Below are 18528 nucleotides of genomic sequence, written 5' to 3' on the forward strand. Positions count from 1 at the left end.
ATCTCATCTTCCGTGGACAATACAAAGTCAAAGTGATCCGTTCTGTCATTTAACCTATTATTATTATAAAAATTCAGCAGTTCTTGATTGGGACTCTCATTATTTTCCACACTGTTTATAAAGAAATTATTAATTTGATCGACATTATCTAAGTGATTTGCCAAAGTACCCCTGTTACGTTTTACAACATTAAGTTTCCTTAGTTCGTTCCATTTCTCTTTGGCATTACCATGACAAAACTTAGTTCTTAAATAAGCTTTTTTCTCTGATTTAATGGCCGAATTTGTATAATTACGTAATTGTTTGTAATACTCGTAATGTGCTGGAAGTTTAGTCAGTTTAAATTTTTTTAGCGCTTTATTTCTCAGCTTTTGTAGTAGTTTTATGTTTTCTGTTATCCAAGGCGCATAGTTATAGTTTTTATTCTTTCTAAAGCGTTTTAACGGCGCGTGCTTATTAAATAGTTCCAATATGCAAGTATTTAGGAGGTTTAGTTTTTCTTCAATGTCACAAAAATAAAGTAGGTTATTTAACAGTAAATCTAGTAGATCCCTCTTAGACTCCTGAAGAATAATGGTTTTTAATGATCTATAATAAAAACTTACAAGTTCATTATCTGGCAAGTCTGGACTGAATTTTATGTATGTCAAAAAGTGATCAGCGATGTTATTGTCGACAACCCCTACATCAGACACGTTTTTTACGATGGTAAATATTAAATCCAAGAGCGACATAGAATGTAATGCAATGCGGGTAGGTTCTTGTACATATTGAAAACACAGAAGTTAATCTAGTTCCAAAATCAGTATTTAAATTAAGCATATTGATATTGAAGTCACCAAAGCATATTAAGTTATTATAGTCTGAGTATATATTAAACAAGGATTCCTCAAGGGTATTAAAAAATTGTGATACGTTAGTATTAGGTGGCCTGTAAACAGTACCCACCATCAAGGTTCGATTAATTAACAGTACTTTAACCCATATGTATATATGTAAGACAAGCAGAGGCCAAAAATTCACACCTTAAATTATTTTTAACGTACACTCCCACACCGCCTCCGCGCCAGACGATTGTGATGCAGAAAATTATAATTCGGAATGCCTACCATCTGAACACTTCGAACACTGTTTTCGGAGCGCGAGCATTGAAGATGCCAAGTGAGATTTTGGCGAAACGTCTGCAGGATTCCAGTCGGATGCAGGATTTGCAGGATTTCAGTCGGATGCAGGATTCCAGTCGGAGTTCAAGGAGCGAACGGATGATATCCCGGAATATAATGTCATCACATTTTTCCATCCGTGAATCAATACGTGAGAACATATATATATATATATATATATATATATATATATATATATATATATATATATATATATATATATATATATATATATATATATATATATATTGTTTTAGGAGTCCGCGGGTCTTATATGTGAGTTGTAAATTCTTCCGGGTTTTACTCCGCGTCTGGTCTGGCTGGCTCCAAGTGGAGGTAGTCATCCGCTGACAACGTTTCGGCAAGATCTCACTTGCCATTTTCAAGTCGGGTCGTTCTGCTTCTCGTCTGAACTCGGCAGTTCAAGCCGGGTTCAGACGAGAAGCAGAAGTACTCTACAACTTCCAAAATACATACTCAATTAACGATGTGACTTCATCTACAACGTGGTCACAACGTTTCCTATGTAAAATTTTGCCAGTATGACCTTGAGGGCCTTAGCTTGTAATCTTGGTATGTCTGTCGCATGTATTGACTTCCCTTTGAATCTCCGCGGTAAACCATACGTTAGGACTTCACAGTATGTTTAGTTGTAGTACTTAATGGCTTCCTACGAGGTAGTAAAATGGCAACGTAGCATTTTTTGCTTAGTTCAAGGCCGTTATTTTAGGCGCACAATATACTGAAAAGGATTCATTTCATATCTTATGTTAGTCTTAGGCAATATTTCTGCAATCGCTGAGCTCTGTAAAAGTTAGTTTGAATTAAACACTGCGTCACAGCATTTTACTTGTCAGGACGACTGAAAGCTCACAAGAATTTGTTGCTTTATGAATTTTCTCAGGATTTTGGACAGAGTGGGCAAAATGTTTAGTGGAGTTGATTAAAATAGTCTGGTTTGTTTACTTTATTTAATAAACTCTGGAACTTAACATAAAGATAAGATAAGGACAATTTAAAATAATTTAAGTGAAAAACACGAAACCTAAGAACCATTTAATATTTTTATTGGAATTTTATTTATTATTCATAAATTACAGTTATTTTAATAAACAGAAAGCAATAAGTATTCGAATATAAAATATCCTGAATACTTCTTATACACCGAACGCCAGTTTTCTTACTGAATGACAACTATTCACTAACTCTATAAGATTGATGGGGAGTAAACGCTTCCCGAGTGACTTCCTCTAATTGTGATTTGGTTTAGAAAATTCTTTAATATAAGATCTAGTTAACATCCAACATTATCCAAACACTGCATTTAATACTCTTTTCATGAATTAATGCTTGTGCAATCATATTCAATTTCCGGATTTTCTCTTCCTCATTTACGTCGTTTTGATTTTGCCTTGCCTCCTTGTCTGGTTGTTGCTGCCCCGGATGTTTATCAAAATAAAGTTCATTAACTGCCTCTGCGTTCAGTTTTTCCATTAAAATTATATGATACAAAATTCAATAAAGCATAAAATTTATGCCCTTAACTGACAGCGACACAATACACTAATACATAAAAAGAATACCCTATATTTCAGGACTATGTTGCCATATAAAATAAGGAAGTTGAATTCATTAACGACAAAACGAAGAACTGTAAAAAAATCTGAGTACGCTACTGCATTTGCCTTAAAATGCAATAATAATGTTTTTATCTGGATCCAAAATTTTCATAAATAAAAATGTTATGGGCAATTTTCTAAAGGGCCGAAAATTTAAAAACGCTCTATATCTCGGTAGTAAAGATGTCGCCTTGCGGATTTAACAATGAAATGTTTCTCAAGAATGGAACTCTTGACATACAAGTTGGGTTGTGAAAAGTCAAGATGTAAAAATGTCCCGACTTCGTTTATATTTTTGTAGTAGTAGAAATGCCTTTTTCCTTAGTGGATTTAATAAGTTCGCAAAATTCTATTAAACTGGATTTTCGTTTGCATTTTCTTGCTAAAACGTAATAATCACTTTTTATCATTTCTTGTACACTAAGAATGCATCATCAATTGGTCGTATAAAAATCGTGCGGTTCAGGGGGTGTTGGGGGTGAATTTTCTAAAAATTGTCAATAAATTATTATTATTTTGTTGTCTACACCATACTGCTCTTAAATTGACAAAGCCGCTTTTCAATATTTTTATTAGAAATACTTTATTTTTTCATTTTAAAAACACCGCATAATGCTTTTATATGGGAGTCCATAATGAATAAAAACGTGCTCTGAAAACTGATTTTTATGTTATCGTTTACCTCGCTGTAACTTGAAAACTATTTGGCTTATCAAAAAAGTGTTTCCTATAATAGATATGCATTGAAGGTCAACGAATCCGTTATTTTTTTGAAAACCCCAATCTGATGGACATTTTTTTTTCATTAGCAAAATGTGAAACCATGTCGTGAATATCACGGCCGCCACCGAAGCAGCGAGGAAGGGTCAGATTTGCGAGGACGGTCAGCCAATAAACGACTTTGCGGTTCCGACGTGCGCTTGTACACCCGCTATCGCAGCGAGGATGATTTTATTTATTTTTTATATCTACGTTTTAAGTGTCAAAATAGTTTTCTTTGAGGGAGTGAAGTAGTTTTTAATGTGACTAAAATATATTTATTTTTGTGTGAGAATGATAAATAATAACGCATTCGTTATAATTTTCATCCAAATGGATATTAAAATCAGTACATGTTCTAATTGCGAACTTGATTCAACAATCAAATTAAAGCATTTAACGAAAAAAGCTGCTAACACAAAAGGAAAAGTTTTTAACTTCCAATTATGTGTACCTTGTCAATAAGGCGGAAAGCTCATAACGTCAAAACAAATATCCAAACAAAAATTAATTGAATGTGCAAAAATCCGCATGAACATCTGTTAAGGCAAGGATCCTGATGCTCTACATATTTTTTTGAATTTTAATGACATAAGGGAACAAGTTTACAATGACATAAAAACTGTTACAAAACCTATACAAGTTTTTAATTGCGTATTTTGCCAGAAACGTTTAAAAAATCAAAAGCTCTGGCAAGTCATGACTAATATGGAAAAACAAAATTTAAACTCGAATATGAAATTAAATGCTTCATGCTATTTGACAGAATCATGTAAAACAAATTAATAAGCTCGCACATTGGGATTTTTTGTTAAAAAAGTTAAAGGCAACTTTGTGGATCGAATTAGTGAATTCTCCAAGAAGAAATTTATACCTAGAAGAACCTAGAAATTTTTTGAAAAGGTTTTCTAAGGAGCAAGTCATTGAAGCTGTAGTGCATCACACTAAGACGGAAACGTCCAACTATTTATCCTTTGCTTCGTCAGCAATGACGAAGATTTGCCAAAATATTAAAACGGAAATAAATGGCATAATTTAAATTTAAAAATTTGAAAATTAAGGATTACAAAACGCATATTCCAAATAATTTATATTTTTTAACAAGTCTTCTTGACTCCAGCGAAACATGTAATGCCAGGAAAGAAACGGAAATACTTAATATTTGTCAAGATGATGAGTTTAAATGAAAAAAGAATATACCCCTAAACTTATTGGTTTGGGACTCTTAACCTATTAGGAGACCAAGTCATAAAAAATGGTTGAAACCAGCCACGCTTATTGTCACACAGTATCTTACACACAAATTTCAATAAATGAAACTATTCCTGGAAATTTAAACTTTTGCCATATAATGTAAAATTCAATGAAAAAATTTCACATGTACCGATAACCGAAGCAATATTACAAGAGTATACATCAGTTCTAAACACCTGTCAATATAAAAAAAAGGTATAGAGACATTCAATTTTCTGTGAAATAAGATTTTTTAATTTAGACACAACATTTTAGGGGTAACGGGCCATTGTGTTCCTGTAAAAGAAAATTTATGAAATGTATTGGTTCCTGTAAATGTGTAAAATCAATATGTAGCAATAAGCGAGACAAAAATGATCCCTGGCCAACACGAACGTCAATTTAGAGTGATTTAGTTAAAAGCACGGGTTCTGGTTTTCCACTCGTTTCGATAGTTCAGGATTTCGAAACCTACATCCGACAAAACAATTAACCGGTCCGATGCCGGGCTGAATATTCCCTTACGGTAGATTGTAGTGCCGAAAGGAAATGTAAAGGAAGCTCAAAACGCAAGATAAGGCACTATGACCAAATTAAAGGGCAGTGAATGGGTTGAGAATCCCTGCTATTTGCAGAATCTCGACAAACGGAAAAGTGAAGTCGGAAAAATGCGCGATTTGCGTAGTTAGATCAAAGAACAAAATAGGTAGGGTTGGGCTGTTCTAACGAATCGACATGGCTATTAGAGACTGTATGTAACTGGATATTTTTATAATAACTTTATGCATTTGGCTATCAGTCAAGGTATCGATACAACGAATATAATTGAAAGTTAACTTATGGCTCAGCGCTAGAGGTAACCAAAGTATCTCAACAGTTGGTAGCGTCAATTGCTATTATTAGTTGCGCAACTTGCAGTGTGATTCGGATGTACTTATTGGTAATCAAAAATGTCAAGGAGTATTAAATCATGCTATTTTAATAAATGCTATGAAAACAGTTACGGGATTTAGGGACCGAAATGAAACTCCTCCGATCATGCGAAACTTAACTCGCTTTATTGGTTGCCTACGTGACGTAACCAACGAACAAGAACGCACACCGGCTGACTGACGTACGAATAAATGACCTCTTGGTCAAAGCAATAATATTCAATATTTTCTACTCCCCAAAAATTAACTTTAGAACAAACAGCCGTATGGAAGTAAGCCAGTGAAGCTTCAAGAGTAATTGCTGATTCTACCGTATTTCGTTGCAGCTCGAACAACAGCGAAACAATAATAATGTCTTTTCGATGACCTACCGCTATATAGATATTTATATATTCGAATACACAGGTAAAGAGTAACATTCATAAGGTAAAATAACTAGCAAGAAGCAGTAGCTGTAAATAACGACTCGTTTACTCTCCCAGGCGCAAAGAAGAAAGCAATCAAAATCATAAATTAAGATCGATATAAAGGAAAGCGCCGGACACACTAGAACAAAATTAGCACGAGAAGCATGATTTAGTTATAAAGGAGCGTAACAGTTTAATGCAAAGAGCCGCATAGTAACAAATCTGCCATGATTGATTGATCATTATCTCGATCCTGTCGTTGTTTCAAACAGACTTCATGATTGGGTGATGAGCGACAAAATGCGGGTCAACATAATATTTATTAACTAACATGATGTCAGTAAACTTATAAAAACCTCAAAGTAAGTTCGGATAAATCGTAAGTGTCTTAAAATTGAAAATTGAAATATGCTATTACATTTATTAATTAAAAAAATCCTGTGTATGGATATCTGACACGCTTGCATATGGCGACCGTCACTTTTCCAGTTCTGGGGAAATAGCTAACGCTTTTGTCGATTATTTTAGTTGCGCTTATGCTGCATCACCTGGGGTATCACCATGTGACTTGTGGACAGGATAGTTCCTGCATTATATTGAGCAGTCTTTCCGATAATTCATAATGCAAACATTTAAAAGGTCGAAGAATACAACTTCCCGTGGTCCTGATAGAATACCTCGCTTTTTGATTAGAAATTATACGCTTCCCTTGCCTTGTGTCTTTAGTCTTGCAGTCTGTTAGTTTTTCCAATACGTTTGGTTTGTTGTTTTTTATTTAAATTTTCTAGGCAATATAAAATTAAAACGAAGTGATGGCTCTAAATATTTGGGAGTTTTATTTCCCACTAAGCTTTGTTTGCTACCCATATCAATCGAACTTGGCACAGTGCGTTGAAAATTTTATTATTCATATTTCATAATTTCATAATGCTGAGTGAGTTTACAAGCGAACATGTACTAAAGGCACTCTACTTTAGTTATATTAGATCTAAGCTAGAGTAGGGGGTCATTATATGGCAACCTATTCTCAATCAATATATTATTCTATTAGAAGAAGTTCGAAGGACATTAAAAAAATATCTAGCTTTTAAATGTAGTGATGTATTTCCACAGAGATATTTTGATCATATGTTCTCTTAAGGCGATTAGAAATAAATGCTTTAATTATCCGTAGGAACTATGGCATCGCTTCAATTTTTATTTTATTTATAGAGTGCTCTGAATTGTTATCGCATGTCGATTTTCACGTTCCTTCCCGGGAAGTCAGAACATCTGCAATATTCCACCTTGCAACTTCATCCACAAACTTTTTGGTTTGAAGTCCACTCTTTAAAGCAATTGACATTTTTAAATTGTATTTGTCGTGCTGTAGATGTCAATGATCAGTTATTGATTTAAGAAACTTCGATTTATTATCGGATATATTGTTATTGGGATTATACTCCTTAAGTTGAGCTCACATTAAACTTTCCAAAGCTTGGTCCTTTTTTTAAAACATTGGTTTTTGTCCATGCCTACTTCAATATAAACGTCTTTTAAATATACAACACCGAGAATATTTTGCTTTATTAGTACTACAGCTTTAGAAACTGAAATAAATTGTTGGCTACCAGGAATATTAAAATAAAAAGAATAACCAAATTTTTGCCTAGGCCTTCACACTTATCAGACTATATGATTAAATTTGACTTCGAAGTTAAGACACCTTCGTTCGAAAGAGTGAGCAAACAAGAAGCAATTTCGTTGGACCCATGTCTTGCTAATCCCTCAGGTCACAAACACATAAAGTTCTTTTTCGAAATCCATTGTTGAAACAGATGCGCTGCTATTAATGTTTTGACATATATTTAAATTTTGTCGCCCAAGTTGTTGAGTTGCGTTGGTGAAGTTCCAGTTTTATTTTGGCAGAACCAATGGACTCCATATTAGCACACATTTCAGACTTCAGTTTATCGCACAAATTGCAAGTGTCCACTCTTGGCACATAAAATTTGAGACTTGGGAATTTTCGTTTGAATGTTGCACCATAAAACTTGAATGTAAAGTCAGTGTTTCGGTACAACTCGGCTCGGCTCCACCATCTTTCCTGTCGCGGAATGAAATCAACGTGTTGCGTAATTCATTCTTTATCAAATGCAGAGAATTTTGGCTTCATGTGATTTGTGCGCTCAGTATCACAGATGTCTTCTAATTTATTTTTATTAACAAGTACGTCCGTTATTTGTAGGGCACAGAAAACGTTTTGCAAAAATTTTCTAACATACACGAAGAAATTCATGATTGGCATCATGCAATGTATAGCTGACTGTTGCTTGCCTTTTACTATCTTTTGGAACCTCGTAGGAGTCGTGATAACGTCTTTTGATTCTATTCAGTAACATAAGATACGTAACCTGAACTTTTGAATTCTCAACAAGAAACTATTGTTTTTCTTATAGCTTCTACATTTGTACTGCAATTTTTATTTGCATGAAAGCTACAAAAAGAAACGTTTTTAAGGAACCTACAAAATTACTAACCTCTCGTCAGTTTCAAAACAACCGCTCGCCTTTTATATGCTTTTCCAGATACTTTACACTGATGCTCCTCTAAAAAAACAATCTATAGGTGCAGGCTTGTGCTGATTTGTTAAAGTTCCTCTTATTCGCTACTGAGACGTACATATGCGGGATGCACCTTTAAGGGGTTAATAAAGGGGTTAGAAAATACTATGGGTGATAAATAAAATATATTTTCCTTTAATATCTGTAAAACCAATTTAGATATTTTAATAAAATTGGGCACATGCATACTATGTCTAATTATTTAGCGTACCACATTTTTTTTTAATACACCAGTGCCGGGCGCACGGAATTTCACCTCTCCATCTTCAATCATTTCTAAATAAATTTAGTTTCTTGATTTTTCTTAATCCGATGTATGCTTTTCGTTTAAACAAATAAAAACCCCTTCTCTCTTGACATGACAGAATGCAATGTGTAAGAATAGACATGTGCAATAAATAATGCCTCTATTACAGTATTTTATTTTTTAAAAGTGTATCAGAAATGTGTCGTACTCCATTTTCCAGCTCATAACAGGCATATTATTACTATTTACAAAGCTGAAGTTTGGCCCATTATCCTGTTTGGTTTTTTTAAGACTTATCTAAAAAATTACGGTATGCTATTAATTTCATTTTTACTCTAAGCAGATGTAAAATTTTTTGCTCCTATATTTGATGTGTCCTGTAACAGGAAAATAAACTTCATTTTCTTTGATTACAATGACACTGTTATTTGCAATATTTTTCAAAAAATCCTCTTGAAATCAGTTTTCACAAAGTGCGACCCTTCTATCCTCCAAGCTAGGGTCCTTAATATTCTTCGCAAACAACAGCAAGCATTTCGGAATTAATACCTCTTCTGATTAGCGTAAATTATGGTGATGTGTTTCTTTTTATTTGAAGGTGCTTTTGTCTGTTTTTACTGAAACCAACCCGTTGAATACTTTTTTCGGCCTTATACTTTTTAATTTCCCCTAGCTTCCTTTTCAGTTAATCTAAAGTAGAAAAAATCGAGTTTGATAAAGGAAATATACTTTTCTTAGTATTAGATCTTGTTCACTATTATTCACAGGGTGGGACTGAAAATCATTAGGAATTTTCTTTCATTTAATAATTTCCCGCTAATAATATCCTTTACCAAGGATATTATCAATTTTATAAGTAATCAAGTTTCCTTGGAGACTTGTTTTTTACTTATAAAACATTAATTAGTTTGTATTAAATAATTTTGTCACAAACTTACAGATTCGTGGAATATATATTCTTAACTATGTCCGTCTTATACTTTCGAAATATCGTCTAGTCCTAGAGGGACGCAATGTTTTTCTATCGTGCTCCTGCGGACCACTACGAGACTTTCGCAAAATCAATGTAATTACGGCTAACAATTTACCCACGAAAAAGGAAATTTTCAGGATCTTTTAGTTTTTATCCATAATCTGCACACTCTATTATACATAATCCCAAAAATGCCCAAAGTAAAAGTTATTGCCCCGGATCTCTTAGGTTTCCAGGTATATGAATTTTTTCAATAGAGTAAATGGTTTTAGAGATAATACTTTTTTTGTGAAACTATGTTTTCTGAACCCGTATATCGGAAGCGTAAATGACGTCATCGCATCTAGGTTGAGTGCTAGATATGACGACTTTCACATGGATTTATTCACATATATCGAGAAGCATGCGTTATAGAAGGAAATCTTAAATACAAAAATTGTGTCCCTCGATGCGGCTAATCAGACTGTATAAACCAAATAGACATATTTTTCACCAATTTTGATTTATGCCTAATGCTTTTCTGCCGAAAAGTTTTCGACACAAAATTTTTTTTCATTATGCAAAAATAACCCAAAACAAATTTTCGGAATTTTTAAAAAAATACTTCGCGACTTTTGATTGCTCCCAACTTTTAAAGTCCTAGTGTGGGTACTATTTAATTGCCAAATTTGAAGTTAAGACTATTATACTTAAAAACGTCAAATACAAAGTTTTTAGCTAACCTGTACATTTTGAAAAAATATTACTCTTATTGATTTTTAGATTTTTTTGACCTCACGCGTCTTCTCGCTCAAGAATTTTGTTGATGTCAGTAACCGTTCTTGAGACAATTTTTTCTTGGAACGTTTCAAAAGTGGTTTCATTAAGTCGATTTTTCGAAAGCAACAACTTTTGCGTAATTCTCAATTCTCAAAAAGCCACGACTCTCTAAAATATGAACAAAGTTATTGGCTGTTGGATCTACCCAGTAACCATAGATATAAAGATCCTAATTACTTTATTGGGGGAGGATCCGTCAAAGGCGGAGACACACCATCCTACTTTTAATATTTGTTTTAGCTTAAGTCGACCAATGTCGGTAATTCCGTAATAAATTAAATATAATATTGCTCATTGTTTCAGATTGCGGCATTATGGACTTTTACGCGTACGTTGTTTTCTTAGCGCTCTTTCCGAAAAAATCGTTTTCAGATGATAACGTCAAGACCCAATCTTACGATATTTACATGGCTCTTGGAAAGGATTCGTTCGAGCCGCTGATGGACAATACACCCCAGTACAATGGCAGCGTCGGGATCATTTTTACAGTTATTGAGGATGCTCCTTCAGTGAAACTCAAATCAAATGCGAAACTACTCACAATAAAAAATGTCACTATCGACGGAACATTACTTGACGAGTCTCAGTACACTGTGAACGAGGCTGACCAAAGTGTGACAGTTCAACACGAGTTCCATAAAAATACCGAATACAACATTTCAATAATTTATACTGGTTTAATGCAGGAGGAAACGGAAGATGTCCCCTTCGGTATCAAACAAAATAATTTTCAAGGCAAGTTATTTTACGTGTGGGCCGTTTTTGTCGATGTGCAAGATATGATGCCATTTTTTGAACGAAAAAAGCACAGGATCATTGCTAATATTACAATCGTGCATCCCCGAGGACATAAGGTTTTTGGTAATACGGCGGTGATGTCCGAGACAGAACTAGAAGGGTGAGTATATATTAGTACGCTAAACAATTCTTGGGTAGGGAGCTGGGTTTGAAAAAAAATCAAATAGTTACGTGGTCCACGTTCCAATTTTATTGCCTGCTTCTGGATTCTAAAAAGGAGATGATATATATTTACCATCATCATATTCTAAAATGATGCAATTTTAAAAAATAAAAATTTGTTTGTGATTTCGGTTCATTATGTAAAGAAACATTGCGTAAATATATACAAAACAAATGCGAAAAACTTACGGAGGATTCCTTGAATAAGACAAATATTAGGTAACCTAAATACGAAAATAGGTTAAACATTTTGGAAGTATTACTATTACAAAACACACATTATGCACATTTGTTTAAAATAGTAGTGAATGAAACTACCCCTGTCATCTTCTTAACTAAATTTAAGGGAAAACATTCGCCACGATTTATAAAAAAATAAATTTCGATGGACGGGTTTATTAGAAATTTCGATGTTTTCTGCAGTTTTGTCGTAAAAGGCGATTTTGAATTAAAAAAATTAAAACCTTTACGGATTTTCCGCAAAACAATTACGTTTTAACAGTAATTCATTAACAAAGGTTTCCGAAACCCTTCTATTCTATTCCCTCTTTAACATATTTTATTTAAACAATTTAAATCTATGGTTAAATTTCTTGTGCGAGCAGCAAATAAATCCTGAAATATATAACTGCGAAACCATTCAACATACCCGAATGATTTTTTTACTTGAACAGCATACATAAGCGATGATAAGTGAGCAAATATAATTTTCAGATTTTTTATTTTCCATTTTATTCATGATCTCCAATGGAAGTTTTCAAAAAACACAGATTCTTTTATCCGCAATAGTATTTGAAATGTGATTTTTGACGCCATTGCCGACATGTGTTAGAAATACGATTATGTTGAACCAAGCAAGGAATATATTATATATTATTATATAAGCCGATGATTAGGAGAATCAAGAAAGTGTAAATCAAATATATTGTTTTCAAAATCATTTAGAAATCTTCATTCAAAGATTCCGCTGAGCCTATTATATATTTGTTGCTATAGAATTTGGAATCACATTCTTGATAGCACTTTAAGCCTTGCGCTACGTATTTACATCCCGTGTGTGAGGCGGGGAGCTCTCGAAGCCTTGGCGAGAGACCGGGCCGCGGGGGGCTGGAGAGTTGCTCCGGCAATGAGGCAGGCGAAGCTTATGATAGATGGGCCCGCCCTTCCTCGGACCAGGGAGCTGCTTAGACTGACCAGAAGGGAGTGTAGAGCACTAACAGGGGCCTACACAGGACATTGCAGGCTTAGGAGGCATCTTTGCTTGCTAGGCATTGGAGACGACCCGGAGTGTAGGTGGTGCATGAAAGGGGAGGAGACCCCGTATCATCTGCTCACCGAGTGCCCTACCTTGACATGGGCAAGATTGGGAGTCTTTGGAACGGCCTTCATCGATCCGGACTCAGTGCACGGTATTGGGCTAAAGGAGTTGGTGACCTTCTATAGGAGGGGCGGCCCTCTAGAGCGGCCTGGGGGCACAACGGGCCCATCTGGTTTCCTAAGTGCTTGAACGCCCGCGAGGGCGCCCCCCTTTAATACCATTATCAATACCAATACGTATTTACATTTATTGGCGTTGCATGTTGCATCAGAACATCGCAAAACCACAATGTTTCTGATTTGATGTGGTACAGGATCATGTGTCAAAAATATTGGTATCCAGGTATTGTTCTCGATTGTTCTATATTTATTTGGAATTTAAAAAATGCAGTTGTGTAATATCCTGTAAAACAATGTACCGCCAAATTGTTCATCTTTCAAATTCCCCCATTGTTTCGAAACGACATAATGATCCAGATGCCCTCTATCTCATAGAACCCAGAGAATGATGCGCGTATCTGCCTCTTTTTGGTTAATATTGAATGTCTGCCACGTTCATGTTCATGTTCTTTATGCCGGGTTATGATAAAGACGTTTTTCGAATTTTCAGATCCTTCTATTATTAATGATTCGTCTTTATCAGACAATTAACTACATTCTTCAAAACATTATCCACCATAAAAATTAACAGGGATTTCTTATTGGCATATGATATGAGATAATCTTTAAAAACTGGAGCCTTTCGGGACCCAGAAACTTTATATTCAGTTATGTCACATGATTCACCACGTCTTAGTCTCTCGGCAGATTTTAATGACTAGGAGATGTAATTTTCAAAAACATCTTCACATCTTCTAACATTGCATTCGCGACGGCTTCTTAATATTCTCATCAAAAATATTTGTCCTTGGTGTCGTTAAATGTCATAGAAGAAGTATTAAAAAAACTTCAATAGACCTATGGAGAATGCTACTCGTTCTTTCAGCACCTGTTTGCAAATTATTAAATAGACTCTTTTCAATTTCTTTTGTGATTACTTTTCCCATGCATATATTTATTAGTTGTTTGGGACCATCATCCAAATTGAATGGATTGCGCCAATTGGCTTCAACTGCATTCAACATTTTAATTACATATTCTTCATTTCTACAAATTGACTTTATTCCTGGAGGTGTCATTTCGGTATTTTTATTAAATATTCCACCTATGAATAATATAAAATTATTTCCGAATGTCAACTCCCCTAGAAAATATTTTCAGTATTCACCTAAAGAGTGACGCGTTACTATCGAAGCAATGTTCTAGGATTTTGGGAGAAATGTTATCGTCGGAATGATTATATTAACCGCGCATGTTCACTTAGACGGACTGCAATGGACAAAGCCAAGAAATTTTTTTTTCGAATTTTTTTCACTTTTCAGAAAAGATTCAATGTTATTCCATGCCCAGTCGAGTATTAAATACAATTTTCCGGCAGGACAACCATTTTTTCCTAACCATTGAAATCGCCTTTGTGGTCAAAATTGTATACGACATCCAAAACGATTTTATGTTTCCTCATAAGAACTTAAAATTTTAGAAAAAATAATTCAGCATGATGTCTATTGGCCGCTTGCTATGCCCGTAGGTTTAGACTGTCGGAAACTTAACTCCGGATATCGGCTCACAAAATTTTTACACCATTGTTCTCATATATTGATATGCAATTTAACACAAATATCTTCTACTTGATCTGTAAAAAGGGTTACCCAAGTCTTCTATGTATTCAACAAAAATCAGTTTCTTCATCTAACGAAAAAACTGGCTTGTATCTACTCAAGTGAATTCTGCCGATGCCCGCCTTATTGACATCCGTCTCATGAGCACGTACCATATCTTCCTCACTGCAACTGGTTGGCCTATCTGATTTTCATTTGCACCTAAATACCATATAAAAGAATCATCCTATAAATTTTACACACTATGCACAAGGGGTCTGACCACTTTTGCTCGACCCCTCTTACAAAAAACTGACAGCAATGGCTATATCTAACTCTCGAAAATAAATATCGATTTAGAGCCGGGAGTGGATTTTGCTGTTACAATGCAGGAGGGCTAAGTATTCAGCACTAAGTTTTAGTTAACTAACAAACTCTAAAATATGTTTCACTGAGGAACAGATCATATTGGTGGAGAGCCGTTTTTACCAAATTATACGGAACTCTCATCAATATTGTTAGTAATTAATTGTTTCATTGCGGACTTTGTATGGTCAACACCTTTTCGTTTGTGATCCTGGTTTTGCGGAATATTACGTAAGCACTATTACTACGTTTAACATCGGGTTTTGCCCATGTAAGTGGGAAACTTTTTTGTACGAATACCAGTTTTTTATCCGGCGAGAATGTCGTTGTGCGTTTTTGGTAATGATTCAATTAATACAAGGAAGCGAGTTTCCTGCTGTGAGTGTAAAAAGCGAGCCATTCAACCTGCATTCACAAAAACGCCGACCTTGTCAATATTTTGTCTGAATCTAAGGGCTTGTCTTGGAAATGCGATGATTGTGTTCTAAACGGCATCTCACTGGACAGATCTGCTCTGAACAACGTTATTGAGGAAAAGGTTCAAATGGCTTTACAAATACTGTCGGCCACTTTCGAATCACTAAAATACGACTTCCTTTTGTTAGTTGCTGATAAATTGAGTACCGCTGGAAACCCAAACGTTCAACCAGTGAAATATTCACAGATATTAAAAAATAACTCGCAACCTGGACTCCTAATACGTCCCAAGGACCGGTCTCAGCCTAAAACGCAGATAAAGCAAGATATGAGAGAGAATGTCGATCCCATAACTTGTGATCTACAATTCTCAAAAATCAAACATGTGAGCAACGGTGGCATTTTGCTTGGATGTAAAAATCCTCAGGATGTGGATAGGATGAAGAGACTGGCTACCGAAAAACTTCCCCACACTTATGAAATTCGCGAAGTACACGGTGATTATCTCAGAGTGCGCGTTGTTGGTTTCGATAATACGTACGATGGGGAGGCTCTCCTTTGTACTTTGGAGTTGTGTAATTGGATAGGGAAACTTACGATATGGCCATTTCAGCGGGCAATCTTTTCGTGGGATACGATTCCTGCTGCGTTTTTGATGGAATCGAAATTTATCGCTGCTCCAATTGTAATGAGTTTCATCACTCCTCCAAGTACTGTAAGAACGTTCGTTCGTGCCCGCGATCTGGGGAGGGCCATGACGTAAAGGCTTGTAAGAACGTGAAATTGTGTAAAACTTAAGGACCATGCTGGCAAATATACTAGTATCGACACTAGTCATGCGGCGTAGGATATCAAAAAATGCACGGCTTATGACAGTGCTGTCAACAGGCGTAAAGGTGATTTACTTTGTCAATAGCAACCACAGACGACTTCTATGTCACTCGCGAACAATCTGTCACCCAATCCAAGCCTACCGTCTCACGTTGACAACTCATTAACTATATACTATCATAATACGCGCGGTCTTCGGAGCAAGGGTAGCGAAGTTCTTAATTCTTCTGCTCAAAATGACTGTAATCTCATTTTACTGACCGAAACATGGCTTGACTCATCTATCTCTGACTGTGAAGTTTTTGCTAATATTGTCGCTGCAACTGGTTTGTCGAAGGGTGGTGGTGTGCCTATCGCTGTGGATAGCGGAATCTACTCCTTTGAGCTGCAGTTTCATTCCAGGCACATCTTGGCCTCTCATCGTGTCGACTTGACTCGTGTTAGGCTAGTACTCCACCACAGTGTGCTGTTCGTCTTTGTCGCTTATATTCCTCCTCCAGTGGCTGTCGATGACTTAGAGAATATTTTACAATTCTTCTTGTCCTTAGACTACCTACATAATAATACGTTTTTAATTTTGGGGAATTTTAATCTCGCCAAGTACTCGCAGTTCTTAGATTCTCTGGCGAAAGAAATGCACATAACAATGTGCTAAGCAATTTTATGCATACTCTTAGCCTGTCTCAGTTCAACTTTGTTCGTAATGCGAACAATCGTATCTTGGAACTAGTCCTTTCCAATTATGATTGCTGCCAGGTAGAGAGATCTCTCGATTTGCTGGTTAAGGAGGATGCACACCATCCTGCACTCTTTTTGTCCGTTAATTATAGGCAGTCAACATTACTTTTCAATCTTGCGACAAACCTTCAGGGAAATTTTAATTTTCGAAAGGGAGATTTCCCACGCCTCTATCGAATGTTGGCGGACTGCGATGGGTCTTTTGTTGGGGAGTGCTCTGATGTTGATGAAGCCAATGACTTAATTTTCAGCCAGTTGTATGCATTTTTTAACGAATATGTTCCAAGATATACCAATTATTCAAATAGATTTCCCTCATGATACACTAGTTCTATAATACATGACATTAAAAAAAAGAATAAAGTGCAAAAAACATGAGAAAGGCGCCTAACGATGAGATTTCCGCACAGTTCACAAACCTAAGAAAAACAATTAAAACCGAAGTCGATACTGCCTATCGAGGGTATATTGAGAAAATCAAGTCTCAGATAAAGAGCGATCCATCCAGATTTTGGACATTCGTGAAAAACAAAAAGGATGCCGCTGGCGTTCCCGATTCTATGGCCCATGAGTATTGTGAATTTAATAACCCATCTGATATCGTTAATGGTTTCGCAGATTTCTTTAAACTATCGTTTAGTCCTAGATCGAACCTACCTTTGGATAACAAGTCAATTGGCTCTCTGAATTATCAAGTCATAGATGTTCGGAATGTTGCCGAAGATGAAGTGATATCTGGTTGTAAGAAATTAAAGCCCAAGTTGAAAGCAGGACCAGATCTCATACCATCACTGCTTTTAAAGGACTGCGCTTATGTACTCGCCAAGCCACTTCAGCGATTATTTAATCTCTGTCTTCAATCCAGCGGCATTCCTGAGTCGTGGAAAACTTCCAGAGTTTGCCCAATTCATAAGAAATCAGACAAGAATGTCATCAGTAATTATAGACCGATCTCGATAACATGCAACTTCCTCAAGGTATTCGAAATCCTTCTCTATAACCTAACCTAATATCAATTAACATTAAGACTTTATTAAATTTGTGCTTTGTTTTGGGTTATACGGGTGTTACATTAATTTGTTTGAATTGAATAGCCGCGTGGAAATAGATATTTCATTAAAAATTAATAACACATAAGAAAATATAATTGCCGGTCTTAAATCATTCAATTCATTCAATCTTCTTATCGGTCGCCGTCTTGAGTTCGTCGAATCGTTATGAATAACCAGTCGTTCAATACTACGACATAATTGAAAATAATAATCCGATTTCTTGGTCTTCAATATCCTGCATTGGGGCATTGTCTTTACTATTTATCAAGCATATACATTTTCGACCAAGGGAAGTAATTGCAAATTAATTGTTTTCACCATTATTAAATTAAAAACTCTTAGCTATGTCAATCGAAGCAATAATATGAAACGTTTTAAGTGACAGCAGCCCACCA

The 18528-nt window shown here is 35.5% G+C and overlaps 1 protein-coding gene across 1 annotated transcript in view; it reads left to right on the forward strand.

Annotated features, from left to right (window-relative positions):
* The window catches only part of LOC132707290 (aminopeptidase N-like), a 112527-nt gene that overhangs the window by 1987 nt on the left and 92012 nt on the right, over positions 1-18528 (forward strand). The window contains exon 2 of the mRNA XM_060679082.1: positions 11059-11653. Within this exon, the coding sequence (XP_060535065.1) occupies positions 11070-11653 (584 nt within the window). The 5' untranslated portion in view covers positions 11059-11069. The remainder of the gene's footprint in view (positions 1-11058; positions 11654-18528) is intronic.

The sequence above is a fragment of the Cylas formicarius genome, unplaced genomic scaffold, assembly GCF_029955315.1.
Source record: "Cylas formicarius isolate icCylForm1 unplaced genomic scaffold, icCylForm1.1 PGA_scaffold_9__14_contigs__length_23061073, whole genome shotgun sequence".
Taxonomy (NCBI): domain Eukaryota; kingdom Metazoa; phylum Arthropoda; class Insecta; order Coleoptera; family Brentidae; genus Cylas; species Cylas formicarius.